Raw genomic sequence first — 21,155 nt, forward strand, 5'->3', positions numbered from 1 at the left:
TGTACTATGTCTTTCCTATGCAACGATTCATACAGGTATATCCACACACACACACACACACACACACACACACACACACACACACACACACACACGGAAAAACACAGTTGTTCTTCTTTGTTGTTGATAATCATCAGGTCTGCACCTTTGAGCAGACAGTCATCTGTGCTCTCTTTCCAGGTTTTCTTGATTGAAGAAATGTAACAGGCACTATGGTTGAAATACACCCATCCTTGTTGAGAATAGTGAAAAACAGAAAGAACCTGAGTATCTCACTATCAACACGAATTAACAAATTCATGTGCAAGTAGTGTGTGACTTATGCTATAACCGAAAGATCTAACTAAAAATTAGTCAAAAGGTCTGTCTGTCAGAGTTATTGAATGCCAGCAACAAAGCATGTGGTGATAACATGATTAACGTTTTCACATGATTATAACACTTTTTAAGTGTAAGTATGACTGAATGCAAGCATGACTTTGCTGTTCTGTCTTAATTTGCCCACTATTTCACTTACATTGTGGATTCTTGAATACTGGTATGACTAGTTTTATTCTCATACTGTATTCACCTAAAATTTTCAGCTGTCTCTTCAATGCGTCTCTCTCTTCAGTCAGGGCATCGTGCTGTAAAACTGCCATTTGAGTGCATTATTTGCAACAGAATCAGATGATGTCCGCAACCAAAGAGACAATTCACTTCAGAAGTTACATAGCGTTACATAGTAACCATGAGTAGTTTGTTTAATATTTGCAAACTATTCGTATGCTCTTATACAGCTACAAACCAAAGAGGCAAGGTGTATGTATGAGTAATCTGTATAAATCTCATGAATGCTCATAGGCTAAAAATTGTGAATAGAGTTAATTTCAATATAATAGCCAAAAAAAAAAAAAAAAAAGCGTAAACTTAAAATTGGAATGTTTGATCCTAATTCTGTTCTTTCTTAATGTTACTAAAGTGGAAACAAACTGTGTGAAACTGAGAAAGCAAGCAAAAAATTACAATTCTATGTTTTCATCTGCACACTCTTTAGCACAAAAAGTAAGGAAATTTGTGTTTGGTAGATTATTTCTTTGTTGTAACAATGCTTCTCGGCAATACATTTTATACCTTTGGAAAGCCTGGTTATTTCCCTTTTAAATGGTGCCACATTTGTAAGGAACATGCGTTTGTGGGATGAGCAGCAGAGCTGAGTAAGCGGGTTATGCCCATGAAAAATTTGCCAAATCTTCTCTTAACTTATTCTGCCATTGACTCTTGTTTGGTGTTTGGTGGATTGGATGATTGAAGTTTGAAGAATCAATACATATTGGCAATTTAACAATTTATTCATTTAACAGACAGGAGCCTCAGTAGCGTGTGGAAGAACCATACACAGCCACAACAGCCTGGCACCTCCTCCTCATGCTGGTCACCAGCCTGGTCACACACTGCTGTGGGATGGCATCCCATTCTTCAACCAGCATTTGTCGCAAGTCAGCCAACGTGGTTGTGTTGGTCACTCTGGCACGGACAGCACGCCCAAGTTGATCCCACAAGTGTTCAAAGAGGTTGAGGTCAGGACTGCTGGCAGGCCATTCCATCCTCTCCACTCCCAAAATCTGGAGGTAGTCTCTGATAAACCCTGCTCGGTGGGGGCAGGCGTTGTCATCTTGGAGGATAGAATTCGGTCCCAGACTGTGGAGATATGGGATTGCCACTGGTTGCCAAATCTCATCTCAATATCTCTCTGCATTAAGATTGCCTCCAATGATGACAAGCCTCGTTTTTCCAGTGAGAGAGATGCTGCCCCACAGCATCACACTGTCTCCACCAAAAGATGTTACTCTATTGGTGCAGCAATCAGCATAGCGTTCTCCATGTCTTCTCCACACTTTGACCCTATGATCCAACTGCCATAGGCAGAAGCACAAAATTACAATGCTCTGATCATTGATGTAGTTTTATCATCATACTTACCAAAGTTATTCAGATTTGTCCTCAATGTGTCTCTCTCTTCAGTCAGGTTTTTGCAACTGGCATCAATAACTAAAACAGAATTTGCATAGTGTACCCATGGTATTAATCTATCAATGATTCAGATTCAGCTTTAATGTTTAAAACTGATCTTGAAAATTATTGAACTGTAATTATGTGAACTGATTTCTTAACAGTCACTGCAGCAGACACTCTACTGTCTTCATCAGAGCGACTCTTCAATGCAACACTCCTGACTGAATCATCATGGAGGTTTTCATATATCACAGTCATCTCAGATTCCTCTTCATGGAAAACTGTTGCCATATTTTTCCTGTTGATGAAGGTGTTAGTAATGTTGTCTTATTTAATGGTGCTGATCTGTGGACTGATTCCTCTTTTATGTTTTGTCCTTACAAAACAACAATCTTCTTGTTCCTCTTCTTTTTTCAGTAAGTTTTTTCTTTCTCAACTCAACAATGTTGTGATACTAGACACATTGACTGCTGCTCCAGCTGTAACCAGTGCAGATCCTTGTGTACCTGCAAGATAGATGAGCCTCACGCTCAAGCGAGACAAACATTCCTCCAGGTTCCAAAGGTTGTGAGTTTTGAGCCCCGCTTAGGGCAGAGCTCAGTAGAGTTGAAGGATGAAGGAGTCCAGGTGATGTCAATCTGCTTAATGAGCTGAGCTCAACTGCTTTTTTGTCAATTTCATGCAATTGACAGACTAAATAGCAGAATCTGGCCTGGTATTGTTGTATGATATGTTAGCTCAGTGCATAGCATGTCTGTCTTACAAACATGATGATGCAGGTTCAATCCACTCCATGCAGAGTTTAATACATAATATAGTATAAGTTTTGGTCTTCCTTATTTGCCATTCTTCCTCAACATGAACTTCTCCATACAATGGATGTTGACTGCCGCTCTGGCAGTCAGAGCAGACCACGTAACACTATGTATTCATGGTGTATAAATACACTCATGCTGAGGGGAAGCCACACAAGGGTTTCTTGTAAGTGTTGCTGTCATAGAAAGTCGTACATGTTGGTCATCACCTTTTAGAACTCTTTAGTGGAGATCAAGTCAAGTTTCTGGATGAGAGTTTAAAATGAATCACAGTCAGCAGCAGATGATAGTTGGAGAATTAATATGACAGGTCAGTGGTGGTAGATAAAAACTGGCAGGGATAAACAAATATTGATCTATTGACACTTTTATTTTTTTACTTTATATGGCAAGTAAGTCTTTTATGAGTGGTGGACATGGACTTTACAGAAACTCTGCTGTGTTTTCCTGCATGTTCTTTTAAGGATACAGATGTCCTCATTTTCCAAGGAGATGATTTGACAAGATTTCACTGTTTGAGGTGTTAAAGGGGCAACTGTATCCGGTGCAGCCAAAGCTTATTGCTATATTTCTTAAAACTAAATTGCTCAGGTTGTTATCTGAATAAAAGGACAAATTATCCCTTACATTGTCAAATTGAGGGCATAATTATATGTTTGTTTAATCTATGTTTATTGAACACATAAAAACTCACTGAGAGGTCATTGACTGTAAGAAGCTTGCATTTGCATGATCACAGTGGTTACTTGTCACAGGCAGGGCTCACTTGAAATGTGTAAGATTTTGGTGGTTAAAGCCCCAAGTCTTCCTTGGTGACTGGAGAGTGACTTCCAGTTGATGTTTAAGACATTTACACATTTAAAACGTATGTTTATATGTATCTGAATCACATTACAGATAATACATTACAGCCATTATTTTCTACAACCAAAGCAGTGAACTTATAGCTGGATATTTGAATCTATGCAGCAATAACTTTTCTGGCTCGGTCCTCATTAAGCTGACTAAATGTGAAAACATGGTTTACATGTGAAATGAAATGAAAAAGACACATTTTCAGTTGTAGTCAGGTTAGTCTGGATGTGATATCAGCACTGCTTCAGTTTGACTGTAATTGAGAAATGTATCTTTTTGTCCTGATATTGCCTGCTGGGTTTGGATGCACAGCTACACAAATCCAGAAGTGTGAAACTTGACATCCTTCATCATTCCAGCTCTTTTCCAAATCATAATACTTTATTTCCACACAATCTTTCTTTCCAAGACCATTAGGCTCCTTAGGACCCCAGTAGCTGAAATAAAAAATAACAAAACTTATTTATCAAAAATTTATCAAATAACACAACCCAATAAGCATTTTATTATGCAATCAATGCATCAATGAAATTAAGTTAAGAATTTTGAACAATTCAAAATCATAATCTTTCCTTTTTTGCATGTGTTACCAATACGTTTTTCCTTAAGATTAAAGACCAAGTTAGTTATTTGTGCACTGTGCAAGATATTTAAGGCCTTTATTTCTGCACAAGACAATGATGTAATTTTAATTTTAAAAATGTGTAAACCTTGTGGTCAGCAGAGTCCCATCCACCCCACCCATTTCCATATCCCCTTTTTCTCTGAGTCAGTCAGTCCAATCCACATGTTCTTCTTGAACTGGCTTGTGAAATTCTTGTTTATGAGGAGAGAAACAAATTGTTTAATATAGATAAAACTGATTGACTTTGTCTGTACTATGTCTTTCCTATGCAAAGATTCATACAGGTATATCCACACACACACACACACACACACACACACACACACACACACACACACACACACACACACACACGCAAAAACACAGTTGTTCTTCTTTGTTGTTGATAATCATCAGGTCTGCACCTTTGAGCAGACAGTGCTCTCTTTCCAGGTTTTCTTGATTGAAGAAATGTAACAGGCACTATGGTTGAAATACACCCATCCTTGTTAAGAATAGTGAAAAACAGAAAGAACCTGAGTATCTCACTATCAACACGAATTAACAAATTCATGTGCAAGTAGTGTGTGACTTATGCTATAACCGAAAGATCTAACTAAAAATTAGTCAAAAGGTCTGTCTGTCAGAGTTATTGAATGCCAGCAACAAAGCATGTGGTGATAACATGATTAACGTTTTCACATGATTATAACACTTTTTAAGTGTAAGTATGACTGAATGCAAGCATGACTTTGCTGTTCTGTCTTAATTTGCCCACTATTTCACTTACATTGTGGATTCTTGAATACTGGTATGACTAGTTTTATTCTCATACTGTATTCACCTAAAATTTTCAGCTGTCTCTTCAATGCGTCTCTCTCTTCAGTCAGGGCATCGTGCTGTAAAACTGCCATTTGAGTGCATTATTTGCAACAGAATCAGATGATGTCCGCAACCAAAGAGACAATTCACTTCAGAAGTTACATAGCGTTACATAGTAACCATGAGTAGTTTGTTTAATATTTGCAAACTATTCGTATGCTCTTATACAGCTACAAACCAAAGAGGCAAGGTGTATGTATGAGTAATCTGTATAAATCTCATGAATGCTCATAGGCTAAAAATTGTGAATAGAGTTAATTTCAATATAATAGCCAAAAAAAAAAAAAAAAAAAGCGTAAACTTAAAATTGGAATGTTTGATCCTAATTCTGTTCTTTCTTAATGTTACTAAAGTGGAAACAAACTGTGTGAAACTGAGAAAGCAAGCAAAAAATTACAATTCTATGTTTTCATCTGCACACTCTTTAGCACAAAAAGTAAGGAAATTTGTGTTTGGTAGATTATTTCTTTGTTGTAACAATGCTTCTCGGCAATACATTTTATACCTTTGGAAAGCCTGGTTATTTCCCTTTTAAATGGTGCCACATTTGTAAGGAACATGCGTTTGTGGGATGAGCAGCAGAGCTGAGTAAGCGGGTTATGCCCATGAAAAATTTGCCAAATCTTCTCTTAACTTATTCTGCCATTGACTCTTGTTTGGTGTTTGGTGGATTGGATGATTGAAGTTTGAAGAATCAATACATATTGGCAATTTAACAATTTATTCATTTAACAGACAGGAGCCTCAGTAGCGTGTGGAAGAACCATACACAGCCACAACAGCCTGGCACCTCCTCCTCATGCTGGTCACCAGCCTGGTCACACACTGCTGTGGGATGGCATCCCATTCTTCAACCAGCATTTGTCGCAAGTCAGCCAACGTGGTTGTGTTGGTCACTCTGGCACGGACAGCACGCCCAAGTTGATCCCACAAGTGTTCAAAGAGGTTGAGGTCAGGACTGCTGGCAGGCCATTCCATCCTCTCCACTCCCAAAATCTGGAGGTAGTCTCTGATAAACCCTGCTCGGTGGGGGCAGGCGTTGTCATCTTGGAGGATAGAATTCGGTCCCAGACTGTGGAGATATGGGATTGCCACTGGTTGCCAAATCTCATCTCAATATCTCTCTGCATTAAGATTGCCTCCAATGATGACAAGCCTCGTTTTTCCAGTGAGAGAGATGCTGCCCCACAGCATCACACTGTCTCCACCAAAAGATGTTACTCTATTGGTGCAGCAATCAGCATAGCGTTCTCCATGTCTTCTCCACACTTTGACCCTATGATCCAACTGCCATAGGCAGAAGCACAAAATTACAATGCTCTGATCATTGATGTAGTTTTATCATCATACTTACCAAAGTTATTCAGATTTGTCCTCAATGTGTCTCTCTCTTCAGTCAGGTTTTTGCAACTGGCATCAATAACTAAAACAGAATTTGCATAGTGTACCCATGGTATTAATCTATCAATGATTCAGATTCAGCTTTAATGTTTAAAACTGATCTTGAAAATTATTGAACTGTAATCATGTGAACCGATTTCTTAACAGTCACTGCAGCAGACACTCTACTGTCTTCATCAGAGCGACTCTTCAATGCAACACTCCTGACTGAATCATCATGGAGGTTTTCATATATCACAGTCATCTCAGATTCCTCTTCATGGAAAACTGTTGCCATATTTTTCCTGTTGATGAAGGTGTTAGTAATGTTGTCTTATTTAATGGTGCTGATCTGTGGACTGATTCCTCTTTTATGTTTTGTCCTTACAAAACAACAATCTTCTTGTTCCTCCTCTTTTTTCAGTAAGTTTTTTCTTTCTCAACTCAACAATGTTGTGATACTAGACACATTGACTGCTGCTCCAGCTGTAACCAGTGCAGATCCTTGTGTACCTGCAAGATAGATGAGCCTCACGCTCAAGCGAGACAAACATTCCTCAGCTTCATCATTCCTGTTTCGACACACGCTACATGATCATTTGAGTTTGTCTCACGATTTGATCACAAAAAACAAACTTGTAGCAATGCAGGTCAATTCAACACCAAACAACGGCCTCTAAAATTAGTTTTGAATAATTTTCCTCCTCTGGTGAGGTGTTTTTAAGCCTTTATATACCATTGTAAGTACATGTTTCATCAGTTTTGGGTGGTAAAATTTAGTAAAAATTGATTACAAGTTTCAAAGTGTCTTGATTTATTAAAAAAGATTTCTATATACTTGCTCTCACTGTATGACTACATTCACAAAAACATAATCATTAATTTCCATCATGAAAAAGTCGTATCAATTTACTTTACTATTAACACAACAGTATTCCAACTGGCATTGGCATCTTTAGGCTTTTTGCTCTGAACCTTGTTTGAAGTGTAAATCATTTACTGAACACTGATCTGTAACTAAGCAAAACAATGACAGTATATATTGACGGTAGATGCAGCCACATAAAAGGACGTTCTTTTTGGTGGATTTCAAACAATGAAACAGTTTTTAATCAGAAACTACTTCTGTTTTATCCCCTAATATGACTTCTCACTCCAGCAACAAGGGTGGCTGCTCTAAAAAAGTATGTACTACTTTCCTGACATTATATGACCTTCAGTATACTGTATATATCAGCCATTAATTGTTCTTTTCTTAAAATCTATTTAAATTCAAATACAGTACTACAGTGTAATGTGAACTTGTGAAGTGGTGCATGACAATTTACCAGCAGAGCACAAATGGTTGGATATGGGTGTGGTATGTGTTGTGCTTGTGGTCTCAGATGTTGTATTTATATGTTCACACTTCAGCAATCGGTTGATCTGATATTTGTCTCTAAAAATGAGTTTCCTCTTTATCAAATTATAATGCTTGGTTTCAAACCTTGTTTCAAACCTAATATGGCAGGGTACTGAGTCATTGCGTGCCATAAAAATGATGGTGTGTTATTTTTAGTTGATAGCTGCATGTGAAAATGATAATACTGAAAAAATTCACAGGGTGTGTATGAAGCAAACAATGTAAAGGACTCAAATGCAGATTATAATGTATTTATGCTGTATAGATATTGCAAGACTTCTCAAAACTTGTTTTCTGTCTCTGGGTGAATATAGTCAAAAGCAGGGTGTGTATGAAGCAAACAATGTAAAGGCTCAAATGCAGATAGACAGAAGCAGTTCAGATAATATTAAGGCTTACAGACAAAGGTAGCAAGTCCAAACAGAAGTAGTAAAAAATCCACAGGTAAACAGGGCAGGAAAAAGGTACAAGCAGGTTCAGATTCGGATGCAAGTAAAAGTGGCTGGAACACAATAGCACATACCAACATTGACAACATGGGTGGGATGATTTTGGAATGAGAACAGGTGAATAGGTGTATGTGGCAATCAGGTAACTGGGATAAGTGGGAAAGTAAGAGGGTGTTAGTATGACTTTTATCTGACCCTATGTACTTTACTGATTTTGGGTGTTGGACATGTGACATAAACATTTCATAGTCTGCATGTCACCTCAGGTAATATGGTATAGCCCTTCTGGGGGGCCCTTTAGATACAAACAATGGGTCCATGGTCAAGATTGGAGCGGTTCCAGATGTGGTATGTTATGATACATAATATGTTGTAAGGTAGCTGTCAATCACTTGATGGATGGCTCCTAATTGAATTAGTGCCCATGGAGAACCTATGGTATTCATGTGATAAGATACAGATGTGTAACCCTATGTAAGTTATGCACCGACAGTGGTACGGTGCCCAGACCATCTTTGTACATGGAATGGACCCGATGGCCATCGTCTAATAAACGTCTTCAAAATAAGAACTTCGCCAGCTCTTCCTTTGAACGATACATCATCACACATCCTTCCTTTCAGACGGCATCTGGCTGTCAGGTGGTAAATGGAAAGTCTGGAAAGTACCTAAGAAATGCGTGGGCCCAGGGACAGATGAGTAGACTGAGAAATATGAAGCAATTGAGATCATGACAATCCAACACTTCCTCAAAGCTAAGACCCATTTCCTGATTCACATCCTTCTCCAGAATTACAGAGAAAGCAGTGTCTGTACAATTTCTGGATAGTCTGTAAAACAGTATTACATCTAGTAAAATCCACTCTGGTTTCTGCAGATCATAGATCAGCAACATATATTGTTCTGAAGTCAGAGTGAGGAGGTCAGGGTTGATGCAGGACATACAAGATGCAGGACTCTGGCAACAGATGTGTGGGTTAAGGTTAGGTAACAAAACACTTTTATTAAAGTTAGTGTTTCATTTAAATATTATGCTGTGCTTCAAGGCATTGTTGACTTTTCTCTGTATTAAACAGAGACCACAATCTTTCCCTAACCTTAACCAAAAGCTGCCAGTGTCAAAACATCACTATAAAATGTTAAATATTGTTGTGGTTTCTACTAACGGATATTGTACTGCAAGATCAGATATTTTGGTTAAAAAAAAAAAAATAATAAAATAAAAAAAATAAATAAATAAATATATATATATATATACTAGGTACGTGGTGTCTGAACATTTCACTCACAATATCAACATATTTGTGACTTGCCAAATATGTTTTCAACAACATGCTCACATTTTCTCATTATGTTGAGAAAATGTAATTTAGACATTTTCTAGCAAAATGTGACAGGCTAGCAACGGTAACTACGAGGGGTGAGGCTTAGGTAACTCTTGTGTACATGGTCCCCCTTGGACATATAATTCATCATTTTCATATATCATATTGTTATATGCTGATGACATAGAGCTGTATCTCTCTTTTATTCAAAGTAACTTTATAAGACACAAATAAAAAATGCCTTGGTGCAATACAAAAAATGTATGTCTCAAAATGTTCTACAACTTAAGCGTGACACGTTTGTACACTTTATTCCCCCTGATTTTATATACTTTATTGTCTTCTCTGTGCCTTTTATTTACCTCGTGTTTTTGTTCTGAAAATGCTGGACATGAAAAAGCCAAGATATGTTAAAAAATTATTTTTAGATAGATACCCCGAGAACACATTGTTAAAGGCAGTGAGACTATAGAGAAGTAACAGCATGTGAAACCATGAAAACAGTGCATATCATAACTCATATTTTCCACCATTTGTGCTTTGCTGGCAGATTTTGATGCCTGAGGAGTTCCTCAATTGCATTTATAGTTCTGTATTTTATATCAGTTATATCAGGATATCAGTTGTACGTACTTTTCAGAGCAGCCAGGTTTGAAGGTGGGATTTGAAGATGGTGGTCATGGAGGGATTTTTAAAACAAAAGAAGCTGCAGGTTTGAGATCTTTAGGAAGCAGTAGCATCATTGAATTCCTATAATCCGCCTAAAAATAAATCCCTTCATGTGAATGTAGCCTCATATACAGTGAAGATACACTGTGTCCCTGTTGCCTTATACAGTACAAGCTGTGATCAGTGCTCAACTATTGATTAATTCTCCATTTAAACCAGGGTTATGATCTTAGATCACTTCAGACTATGTTTTGTTTGAAAATGATTTTCATTGAAGTGTTGTAGTAGTTATAGTGGAAATCTCCCCAACCTCCATCTGTGTGTGCATGACACCAGTTTATAGATAGAGTTGACTCTTAAGCCCGGGGGGGGCTGAATCATTCCATGTTGTATAGTGATATACTGTACTGTGCTGATCTCGAAGAACTACAGTTATAGGCAAGTATTTCAACTGGGCCTTTCCCAGATATAGGAACAGAAAAAAAGTCCAAAAATCTGGGTTCATTCCATGGGTCACATGTTAAGTCAGTATAAAAGTGTGTAGTATGTTTGGCCCATGAAGGCAAAATGCAGAAACTTGAATTATGGTAGGATTGTACAGTCTGAAAGACCCATTTAAAATGTATTTATGCTGTATAAATATTGCAAGACTATTCAAAACTTGTTTTCTGTCTCTGGGTGAATATAGTCAAAAGCTTTGCTTCCGTTTTTTGGAATGAGAACAGATGAATAGGTGTATGTGGCAATCAGGTAACTGGGATAAGTGGGAAAGTAAGAGGGCATCTGGCTGTCAGGTGGTAAATGGAAAGTCTGGAAAGCACCTAAGAAATGCGTGGGCCCAGGGACAGATGGGTAGACTGAGAAATATGAAGCAATTGAGATCATGACAATCCAAACACTTCCTGTATAAATATTGCAAGACTTCTCAAAACTTGTTTTCTGTCTCTGGGTGAATATAGTCAAAAGCTTTGCTTCCCTTTTTTGGAATGAGTTTAATTACTTGTTATGTGTGAGAGGCTCTTTTCACTTTAAGACATAAGACATGGCTTTTATCAGATCAGTGACATTTTGAAATGTGCAAATCATGAACTTATTTACATCACAACATTTAGTTTAATCTGTGAAGTCTGATAGAGTCCAAACTGCTGTTCCAGGTGGCTTCAAATCATACAATATTTATTTTCCAACTCACCACTTGTAATATCTATTTTTCTGTGGATGATCTCATCTTTATCAACTCTGTTGTACTATATTGTAATTCATTATGTGTTTATAAACTGGCCTCCACTTGGTGTGTCCGCATGAGGAGCTATAGTTGTTGACAAATACGTTAATAAACACTTTTTTTATATATCTGCTATCAACTACATTATAGTGTATTATAAACCATTTATTAAATGTTTGTATTCTGCTTATAAATGCTAACTAGGGGGTTTTAAAGTAAAATGTTACTGACTTGGATCTATGATGATTTATGATTTCATAAATATTAGTTTATAACTGATAACCCACTTCTTTTCTTCATCTCTATGTTACAGTTTTTCTCCATAGTTTTGATGCAGTAAAAGGCACAAAAAACAGTTTTTTAGAATAGATAACACAAAACAGCAAATGTATTCTCTGAAAGGTTTTGGTTTCTCAAAAATACAATCAGCAAGTCAGTTTGTCATCACACAATGCACAATGCATCAAATCACAAGTTCACACCTGCAGTTATTTCCAATGGAGAAAAACATAACTAAAATCAACAAAATATTGCAGGCAGTCTGTTTACCCTCCATATCCTGTTGTTTTTTCCATCAGGTCCATATCACATCACCTGTAACATTCTCTCTGACCAAACACCTTAGATTAAGATGTTTATAAATGTTTCAACACAGAAAAAAATCTCATTGAGAGAGAGAGGGAGACCATTGTTGGGCTTGGAGTCTCTCCTGAAATGCTGCACTAGTCTGATGGAACGTCACAATATCTCATGCACTGTGATGTAAGAAGGAAGTAATGATATCTGCAAATGTACTACATGCAATGCCGGTTTTAGCCAGTAGAGGTCAATACAGAATCGTGATAGTGGCACGTAACCAGGAAGTAGGGAATAGTGGGGATTGAAATGTAGTAATGTTTATTGTTTGGAAGATGATCAACACAAAGGAAAGTGATTATTTACATTTAAGGCTGTGCTTTGGTGCCATCTGCTGGACATTTAAATAGGTGAATGAGGTTATTTTACTGACTGTCTGATTAGACCTCTTCTCAGGACAGTGTGGATGTTCACAGACTGTGCCTAACGGACCTTTTTCACAGAAGACACTTTGACATGTCACAGTAGGACAAGCACATTTATAACTAATGAAATTAATAATGGCTGAATTGCATTTAGTTGCTTCAGTTTCAGGGTGCTGCTATTTTCCCTGTTGGCTCACTGTTACTTAGGTGTTACTGGGACATTTGAATATAACAGAGCCATTTTTAGCTGTATTAGTAACACTTGTGCTTTTCCTAACGTGACAAACCAAAATGTCTGCTGTGAAAAAGGTCTGTTGACATCTCTCTTCAAGAAATATATGTAATTGCAATTTTTCTGACCAATACTGTGATTTCAATAGCAACAATTTTCTAAAAATTAAATTACAATTAAACAACATAAAGTTATACCAAACCTTATCACAAACTTATTTTGTTTCTATATTGCAGTAATATAACCAGATAAAATACTTAATAATACAAAATGATACATTACATACATAAAAAAAATAATACATTAGTGATATACTTGACACTACACAATTATATTCAAATATAATCATGATGTAAAAAAGTGGTGTTAAATTTTGATAACTGCTGAGCAACTGGCCAGTTATTGGAAAGTCATGTCAGTCATGTTTTGACAGCCTGATATCTGGCCTCTAATGATGAGATAATGTTAACATTCACTTCACAGTGTGACTGGACAAGCTTCACAGCTCTGAATCCTGGAGGTCTCAATTCAGAGCTTTTAAAACAATATGATGTGCTTAAAAGTTTAACTGACAACTCTGTTCAAATTACATTTACATGCAAAAAACTGTCTGAAATAGATGAAGATATGACCTAAACCATTTATGTAAAAAAAGATACCATTCATTCTTTCTCAAACATAAAAAATGACAGTGCTACACAGTGGTGTTTTATTCTTTTACAACTTTGACTCTTGACACAGGCATATAGGAGAACATGACAGCAAGCAACAGCCAAGATTTCTTTTTTGTTGTTTCTTGAACTCATATAATTAATGTTAATTAACAACACCTGAGTAAATCTGCCACAGACATTTGTTATTATAGCGATGAAACAAACAGTTGCCGACTTCAACTTTCACTTGCTACAGTTTATCAAGAACTTACATTTCAAATGGTGCACACTTTCAAATAGCATATAAAAATCAATATAAAAATGATCAATTGTTCAGCCTTGTCTTGTTCTCTTGTTTTGGTTACATGTGACGACTTGTGATACCTTTATCATGGACATTTTAAGAGTACTATGATTTTGATAGTTTACCATATACAGTGTACATTTGATCACAAGCAAATCTATAATATATAAAAGGATGTAGAGCAAGTCTCTAATTGTTTTTATTTTTTTAGTTATCAACACATGGTCCAATTTGCTTATTGTTTCCGAAGCTTTCAAACACATCACGTTGCTTTCCTCAGCAGTTGGAGTAGTTCAGTTGTCATGGAGATAGTTGTTATCATAAGACCCAAGTATGGAATAATAATATTTGTTTGTATATAGGTGGGAAAAGGTAACCCCTGCTGTTCAAGGATGGCGTCTGTCATTGGATGTGAACGTCCCCCTTTTTTCTACAGTCATCGATGAACTTCATGGCTGTATTTGGCACATAAACAGCAAATGAAGAAACATTGTTAAACACCATCACCTATGTGATACCTTCAGCAACATCTGAGTAAAATACTTACACAGGAAGACCAGAGCTATGAGTACAGCCAGGAGGAGAAGACACAGCAGACCCAGAAACACTGCAACACCTCTGCAGGAAACCTTTTTTGCACCTGGATCTATAATATAATATTTGTCATTAGTTTGTGTTTCAATATCAAATCAAATAAATTTAGGTCAACATTTGTTTTATATTGTGTCACAAATACAGCAGATTACAGACAGTCGACAGTCTTTACTCCAAATGTTTTTACACTGTAACTTATTATGCTTAATATTTAATTCATTTTTAATATTTGTACTTTATTTCCTTAATTATAATGATGATTTCCTTAATTATTAATTACCAATTACTCTGTTGCTTCTGTTGAGTTTGTATGTGTGTCACATTTTGTACATCTCTTCCTGACGTCTCCCTTTTTTCAGCCCATTACCATAATATAAAGTGAGTTTTTCTAAGGATAGAGGTTGTTTTATGTTTTACAGATTCTAAAACCCTCTAAGACATTTATTTCAGGCTATATAAATAACATTGACTTGAACTTCACTTGATATACTGTAGGAAAAACTGAAAGAGATACAATGAATAAAGAAGAACATATTACTTTAAGTTAGTCTGATTTTTATGTAGACACAAAGCTGAAAAGAGAAGTCACAAGGTTTTCTGGTGCCCTCAGCTCCTTTGACTGAGTGCTTGGATAGTTACCACAAGTAGTTTGTGATTTTAATAATGCAACATGATGTTCAAAGAAGCAAAGGTCATATCATTAAAAGTCTATTGAAAGACAACCATCCCAAAGTGTGATTTTTGTATAATTCAACATCAATTTACATTCAAGCACACATTTACATAGCCTTGTATGTTATTGGCACTGTGGGTTTCTTCAGTTCTTTAGCTAAAACCATTAATAGCCAGTTGAAACAGGGTTCTACCAGCAAAATGCAGCTGAATCAGGTGCTTCTCAGTTCAAGGACAGCAGACTGCAGACAGCAGAAGAGAGTCTATTACTGGACTTCCAGAGAACACAAGGGAGTGGAGCACATTTAATTGTGCAAACACACTAATGTTTTGACACTACTGTTCTCACTCTGACTCTGACAAAGACACAGTAGTGTCGAAATGTTGTCCCTTTTGTTCTCTCAAAGTCTTCCCCTTTGTCTCTTGCTCTATGACCCTTTCTCCACATTACTGTTTCTCACACAAGTCATTTTAGTCTTTGTTTTTCCTTGAGACAAGTTGTTTTTGAAAATATTGTCTATTCTATTTGTGTAAAGAATGTTGCGTACACGTGTGTGTTTGTTTGCTGTAATAATTACCTGAAAGTGCCGTTTCAGATCTTTCTGGCTCCAGAGTGTGGATCAACACATTTTCATAAATAATTTCTGAATTTCTTATCTCCCTTTTACGCTTGCTGCACATCTCTGCATTCACATAGACATCCATCTGTGGATCCATGATGTTCAATTGTACTGACAGTTCAGTTTTGTTCTATGGTGCCTAAAGCTATCAAAGTCTACAGAGTAACTCTGCTCATGGTAAAACCTTCTAAAAGAGAATATGCATACTACTTACAGGTGTGATTCTCTACGTAACAGGAAATTGAGAGCTGGTGGCATGAAGTATTTAGGTGACCGACTTCACCTATTTGGCCCACATGTTGCAGCTGCATGAAGGTGTCATTTTTGATTAAAGCTATGTTGCACGTAAACCATCACGGCTCAGAATGAGAACAAATTTGTGTAATATACAAAAAAATGGGACATAAATGGTAAAGTATTACGGTGCTATGTGTCTGCCTATGCAGATAGAGGTTTGTTATGTTTATCTATAGAGATACAGTATATAAATAGATGTGGTCAGAAGCTGTACTCACAAGTGCAGTCTGCTGCCATTTTGATGATGCTAGACAATAAAAAAGCAAATGCTGCTTCATGTATGCCTGGGCAACTTTTAACTTCAGGCAGTTAACCTTCTGTTTTTCTACACAGCTAGACAGGTAAGCTGTTACACACAGACTGTAACTTAATACATGCAATAATTTGTAGTAGCTCCAGCAGAGCTACTTTTTTTTTTTTAAGAAAAAGCCTCAACCCTATTTCCTCCATTTTTTCATGTCAAAGCAGTTATGGTGGGGGATTTCTGATGTTTCTGATGTTCTGCTCTGTATTTCATGTAGACATACCTTTAGCCATTTGCATCTTCCCATGATAGGTTATTTATATGCAGTAATTTCTCAAAAAGCCCTTAAATGTGGAAAAGATATTGCATCAGTTAAGGAAAATCTCCACAACCTGGTTAGATTTTTATAATTATTTCACCTCTCCTCCACAGACATTTTGGCAAGCAACCATTTCAGTGATATTAAAAAGACAAAGGTTTCATTATTAAATGTGGACAGAAGAATTTAGGCAAATTACTAATTAATTTACCTAAATTAGCTGAAGGAAAGTTCTTCAGTGTTACTTTACCTAATCAGGTGGGGTTGATCTAAAAAATTATATTGAGAGACGGCTGCACTGCAGACCCTGATACCACACAGGCTTTACTAACCTGTTCCTAATCTGTTTGACTTCAAACAAGCATAATTATTTTTATTTCATTTTATTTTATTTCTCAAGCACAGAAAAACAACAACAGATAATGACAGTAATGGCATGACATTGAAGTTGGCTTACAAAAAAAAAAAGAAAAAACAAAACAAAACAAAACAAAAAGACATGAGCGAAATGCAAAAAAATAGACAAAATAATAACATAAAATAACTTTGCATATACAAATCTAACTAAATAAATACAAAGAAATGGTTAAGGTTGTAGGCAATGAGGTCTCATGGTGACAAGTGTATCTAAGTCTTAACTGGTGGTGATTCTTGCATCACACATTAGGTGCAGAAGACAAAGAACAGTTTAGAGATTTTAAGAGCAGTAGGCAGCAGTAATTTTTTTCTAATTTAACCTCCATTTAACATGGAAGCCTCTTGAGATACATTTTTTTTTACAATGCAGACCCGGCCGTAATGCTGTCTGTTAAACAGGACAAGAACTACAAGCTAGCAGCTGGACAGCTGGTGAGAGCTGCTGTTCTGGATGAAAAACCGACGTAAGAACAAGTCAGAGTGGCTAAATAAAGACTGAGCCTCCATCAAAACTCTCAGCTCTATGGTTTTCTAAATTACAGATGGAAGTAGTTTTCACACTTTACATCCAGCCCAATAATTATCACTTTTCAGTAAGATAACCATACAAGCATGGCAGTGTATTCAGGCAAGCATTACAGCTGTGTTCATAAAATAAGAAATTAGCGTCTGCTGCAGTGAAGTTGTTACATCATCCTCCTCTAAGGGACTTTCCAGCTTGCGTTACAGAGACACCATCTTTTCACAGATCCAGAAGTTTTGATCTTTACATGGTATATCATTCCAGCTGTTTTCCTTGTCATGGAACCTTATTTCTACACAGTCTTCAGTTTTGCCTTCATATCCGTTGGGTTCCCCAGGGCTCCAGTAGCTGAAACCCAAAAACAAATAATCTTAGTAACAACAACAACAACAACAACAACAACAACAACAAAAACAAAACAATTCAAACATTTGATAGACAGCAACATGCTAAAACATGGTCAGGTTTAAACTGCAATATTCAAAAGTCTCATGTGATTCATTACAGATTAATTTATTAATCTAGCATAAACATATATTTTTTTAAAAAGAGTAATGTGTGAACCTTTTGGTCAGCTGAGTCCCATCCACCCATTTCCATATTGTCTCTCTCTTAGTCAGTCCGATCCATGTGAGCTTGTGGAATTTTCTTGTGAAATCCTTGTTAACAGAGAAAAACAGTAATCAATAGAAATGGAAATGATTTCCATTCATCTTCCACCTCAGCGAACTCACCTCCAGTACATTTTCCACTCTTTCTGTCATTACATCTCTCAGCCACAAACCACAAATTCATACACTCAAAAGGACACACACACACACACACACACACACACACACACACACACACACACACACAGTCATGTTTCCATCACTTCAGAGGACATTGCATTGACTTACATTCATTTCCTGCAGACTTACACTAACTCTAACCACAACCACTACTTGCATAACCCTAATCCTTACCCTAACCTTCACACCCATAAAATAACATAATAACCCCCCCCCCCCCCCCCCCCCCCCCCCCACACACACACACACACACACACCTGCTCTTCTTTGCTGTTGATAATCACCAGGTCTGCATCTCTTTGGTGACAGTCGTCTCTACTCTCTTGCCAGGTTTTCTTGATAGAGGAAATGTAATAGAGACTAGGATGGAAATACACCCACCCTTCTTGGAAATAGTGATCTGTTTAGAATAATAATATAAAAAGAAGCATAATATCTCAGAAATCATCAAATAAGAAAATAAAAAAGGCTATAGAGCCTGAAGTGTGTCACTAGAATAATTTAGAATTTAACAGTGTTTAAGTATAACCTGTTAATAAATTACCAGACTTTGTTATTATAGTTATCATAAATTAATGAATAAGAATAAAAATGTAATTATGCATTTTTAAACTCAAAGTTAAAAAAGATCATTACAGCTGCCACTAATAAATCTTTGTCCTTATTCTGTCTTTAAATTACGAATTAATATTGAATTTTAATGTGGAATAGAAAAATTAATTTTAAAAAGCTTTGTAAATTTAACTTTTGTAATTCCATTTATTAATGTCTATGCTCATCACATCCCATCTTACATAGTTTCCTGCTTTTACATTTTGTGAGTGCTTTAATTTAAAGTAAGATGTGTGTGTGTTTTCCTCTTACGTATTGTAAATGATACCCAGATTTACCCACAGTTGCACTTACTGCCCCTTTGGATGAAATCCCTCATTACTGGTATGACTAGTTTTATCCTCAAACTTACCAAAGTCAATGAGTTTTCTCTTCAGCTCATCAGTCAGGTTTTTGCAATTGGCCTCAGTACCTGTTGTCTTACTACCTGAACTGTCTGAAAGAGCAGAAAGACTTCAGTGAGAGTTTTTGTGTCAAACATTACATCTCATTTAGTTTACCATTTTGTTCAAAGTGACTTATTTCACAAACGAACACACTGGGAAGGATTGAGAAGAAAGGAGAAGCTCTGGGATCAAACCAAGATGCTGTAAAATCTGTAACTGAATACACTGAACTATAAGCAAGTTTGAAATTTGTGACTTAGGTTTCATTTTGTTTTATGGGCATCCCCTTGCTTAGTCTGTAAGTATCACATTAGCTGTCTTGTGCTGTTTGTGATTGTTTCTGTTTCTGTTCTGTTTCTAAACCTCTCCAAACTTTCGAAAAGTGTCTTGTCTGAATTTCTTTCAAGCAGAAATTCTCCTGCAATAACCAACATGGATCAGAAACTGCAATTTAACTGAATGTTAATGAATTGGACAGAAATGATGAGTGAGCCTGAGAACACAAACACAGAAATACCGTTAAACTTATCATTAATTAAACAATCTATACTCAGATGAAATATCTAGACAAAAACATACTTTGAAACCACTCAGATTAAGTACTGTACAAACTGTGGTGCATGAGATTTTAAAACAACAATTAAAGACAATTTTAAACAACTCACAGAGAGCCAGACGCAGTGAAATGTTGAGAGCAGCTTGTAAGATACACAGGAGTCCAAAGCTCACAGCAACAAGTCTGTACAGTTTTCTCCCTTTGTGCAGAAATCACAAAGACAAACAGACATGAACACAGAATAATTATCAGGTGCCCAGCAGCCTGGTTGATAATTATTAACATTAATTACTTTAAAACTTGACACACTGACTAATCTGGAGCAAGATGTAAAAAGATCCGTTCTGGGTTTATCCTAATAACTCTATAAAAGTGCTTATTGCTTGGGTTTCCAATAAATAAAAGAATAATAGTGGTAATGAAAAATGTACCTAAACAAGAATGGTTTCCTTTCAGTAATTTATAAGTATAAGTAAGTATAAGGCTTGTTATTCTATATTTTTATTACTGTCAAAAAATCCATGAAGAGACCAAAAATAACAATCGGATAGTCCATCTCTTACTAACTCTTTACCCTGACTGTGGCTCTCAGAGGACAGTAAGATATCAGGCTTTGGCTTCACAGAAAATACTTGTTAATAAGATCGGTTCATTGTTGATTTTGCTTTTTAAAATGTTAGTAAAATTAGTAAAATGTAGAACATTGCCAGCCTCATACTTTAAATTGTGCACTTATGACAGATAAGTGATTGTTGATATTGTATGTGCTACATCATTTTTAAATATCCATCCACTGGCTTAACAAGAAGACTTGATGTGGAGCCACATAGATCTTTTCCAAAGTTGCGAAATTCAGTGTTTACTGAATTTGAGTATGTAGTCAGACCAAAGTCAGGTTAATGTTTCCTAAATAATTTTGTCTGCTTTTTTAGAGAGACGTCTTTCAGTTTAACATGTGTTTTAACAATTAATAAGTAAAACATCATGTTACATAAATTAAAACAAGTCTAACATGAACATTGCATATAAATTGTCTACAGAACTGCATAAATGGCTCACTTATACAATTAAGTACTGAGAAAAATATTTTTTCTCAGCTTTTCTACACAGGATTTTTTTTTCTCATATACGTGACCTTTTTAAAAAATAATTTTATCCAGCTTGCATTTTTCAAATTGTTGAATTAAAGGATTTCCGTCTCACCAGATGCTGCAGCAGTCACTTCACCGTGTTCACCAGAGCGGCTGTTTGAGGCAAGACCTCTGGCAGAAGCATCGGGGAGGTTTACATAGTCCATAGTGATCTCAGACTGCTCTTTATGAACAACCCTCAT

General features: G+C 36.4%; 1 protein-coding gene across 1 annotated transcript; it reads right to left on the reverse strand.

Annotated features, from left to right (window-relative positions):
* Positions 1-17,129: 17,129 nt before the first annotated feature.
* Positions 17,130-21,155, reverse strand: LOC121911473 (CD209 antigen-like protein A). Its single transcript, XM_042432990.1, has 6 exons — positions 21,026-21,155; positions 19,932-20,021; positions 19,233-19,316; positions 18,526-18,668; positions 18,042-18,136; positions 17,130-17,825 (listed from the first exon to the last, which is right to left on the reverse strand). The coding sequence occupies exons 1-6, from the start codon at positions 21,153-21,155 to the stop codon at positions 17,678-17,680; spliced, it is 690 nt and encodes a 229-aa protein (XP_042288924.1). The 3' UTR covers positions 17,130-17,677.

This window comes from Thunnus maccoyii, chromosome 2, assembly GCF_910596095.1.
Source record: "Thunnus maccoyii chromosome 2, fThuMac1.1, whole genome shotgun sequence".
NCBI lineage: Eukaryota > Metazoa > Chordata > Actinopteri > Scombriformes > Scombridae > Thunnus > Thunnus maccoyii.

Coding starts and splice junctions, on each gene's coding strand:
- LOC121911473 (XM_042432990.1), bottom strand. CDS start 21,155: ATGAGGGTTGTTCATAAAGAGCAGTCTGAGATCACTATGGACTATGTA. Junction 20,022..21,025: donor AGTGACTGCTGCAGCATCTG/GTGAGACGGAAA, acceptor TTCTGCACAAAG/GGAGAAAACTGTACAGACTT. Junction 19,317..19,931: donor TTCACTGCGTCTGGCTCTCT/GTGAGTTGTTTA, acceptor CTGCTCTTTCAG/ACAGTTCAGGTAGTAAGACA.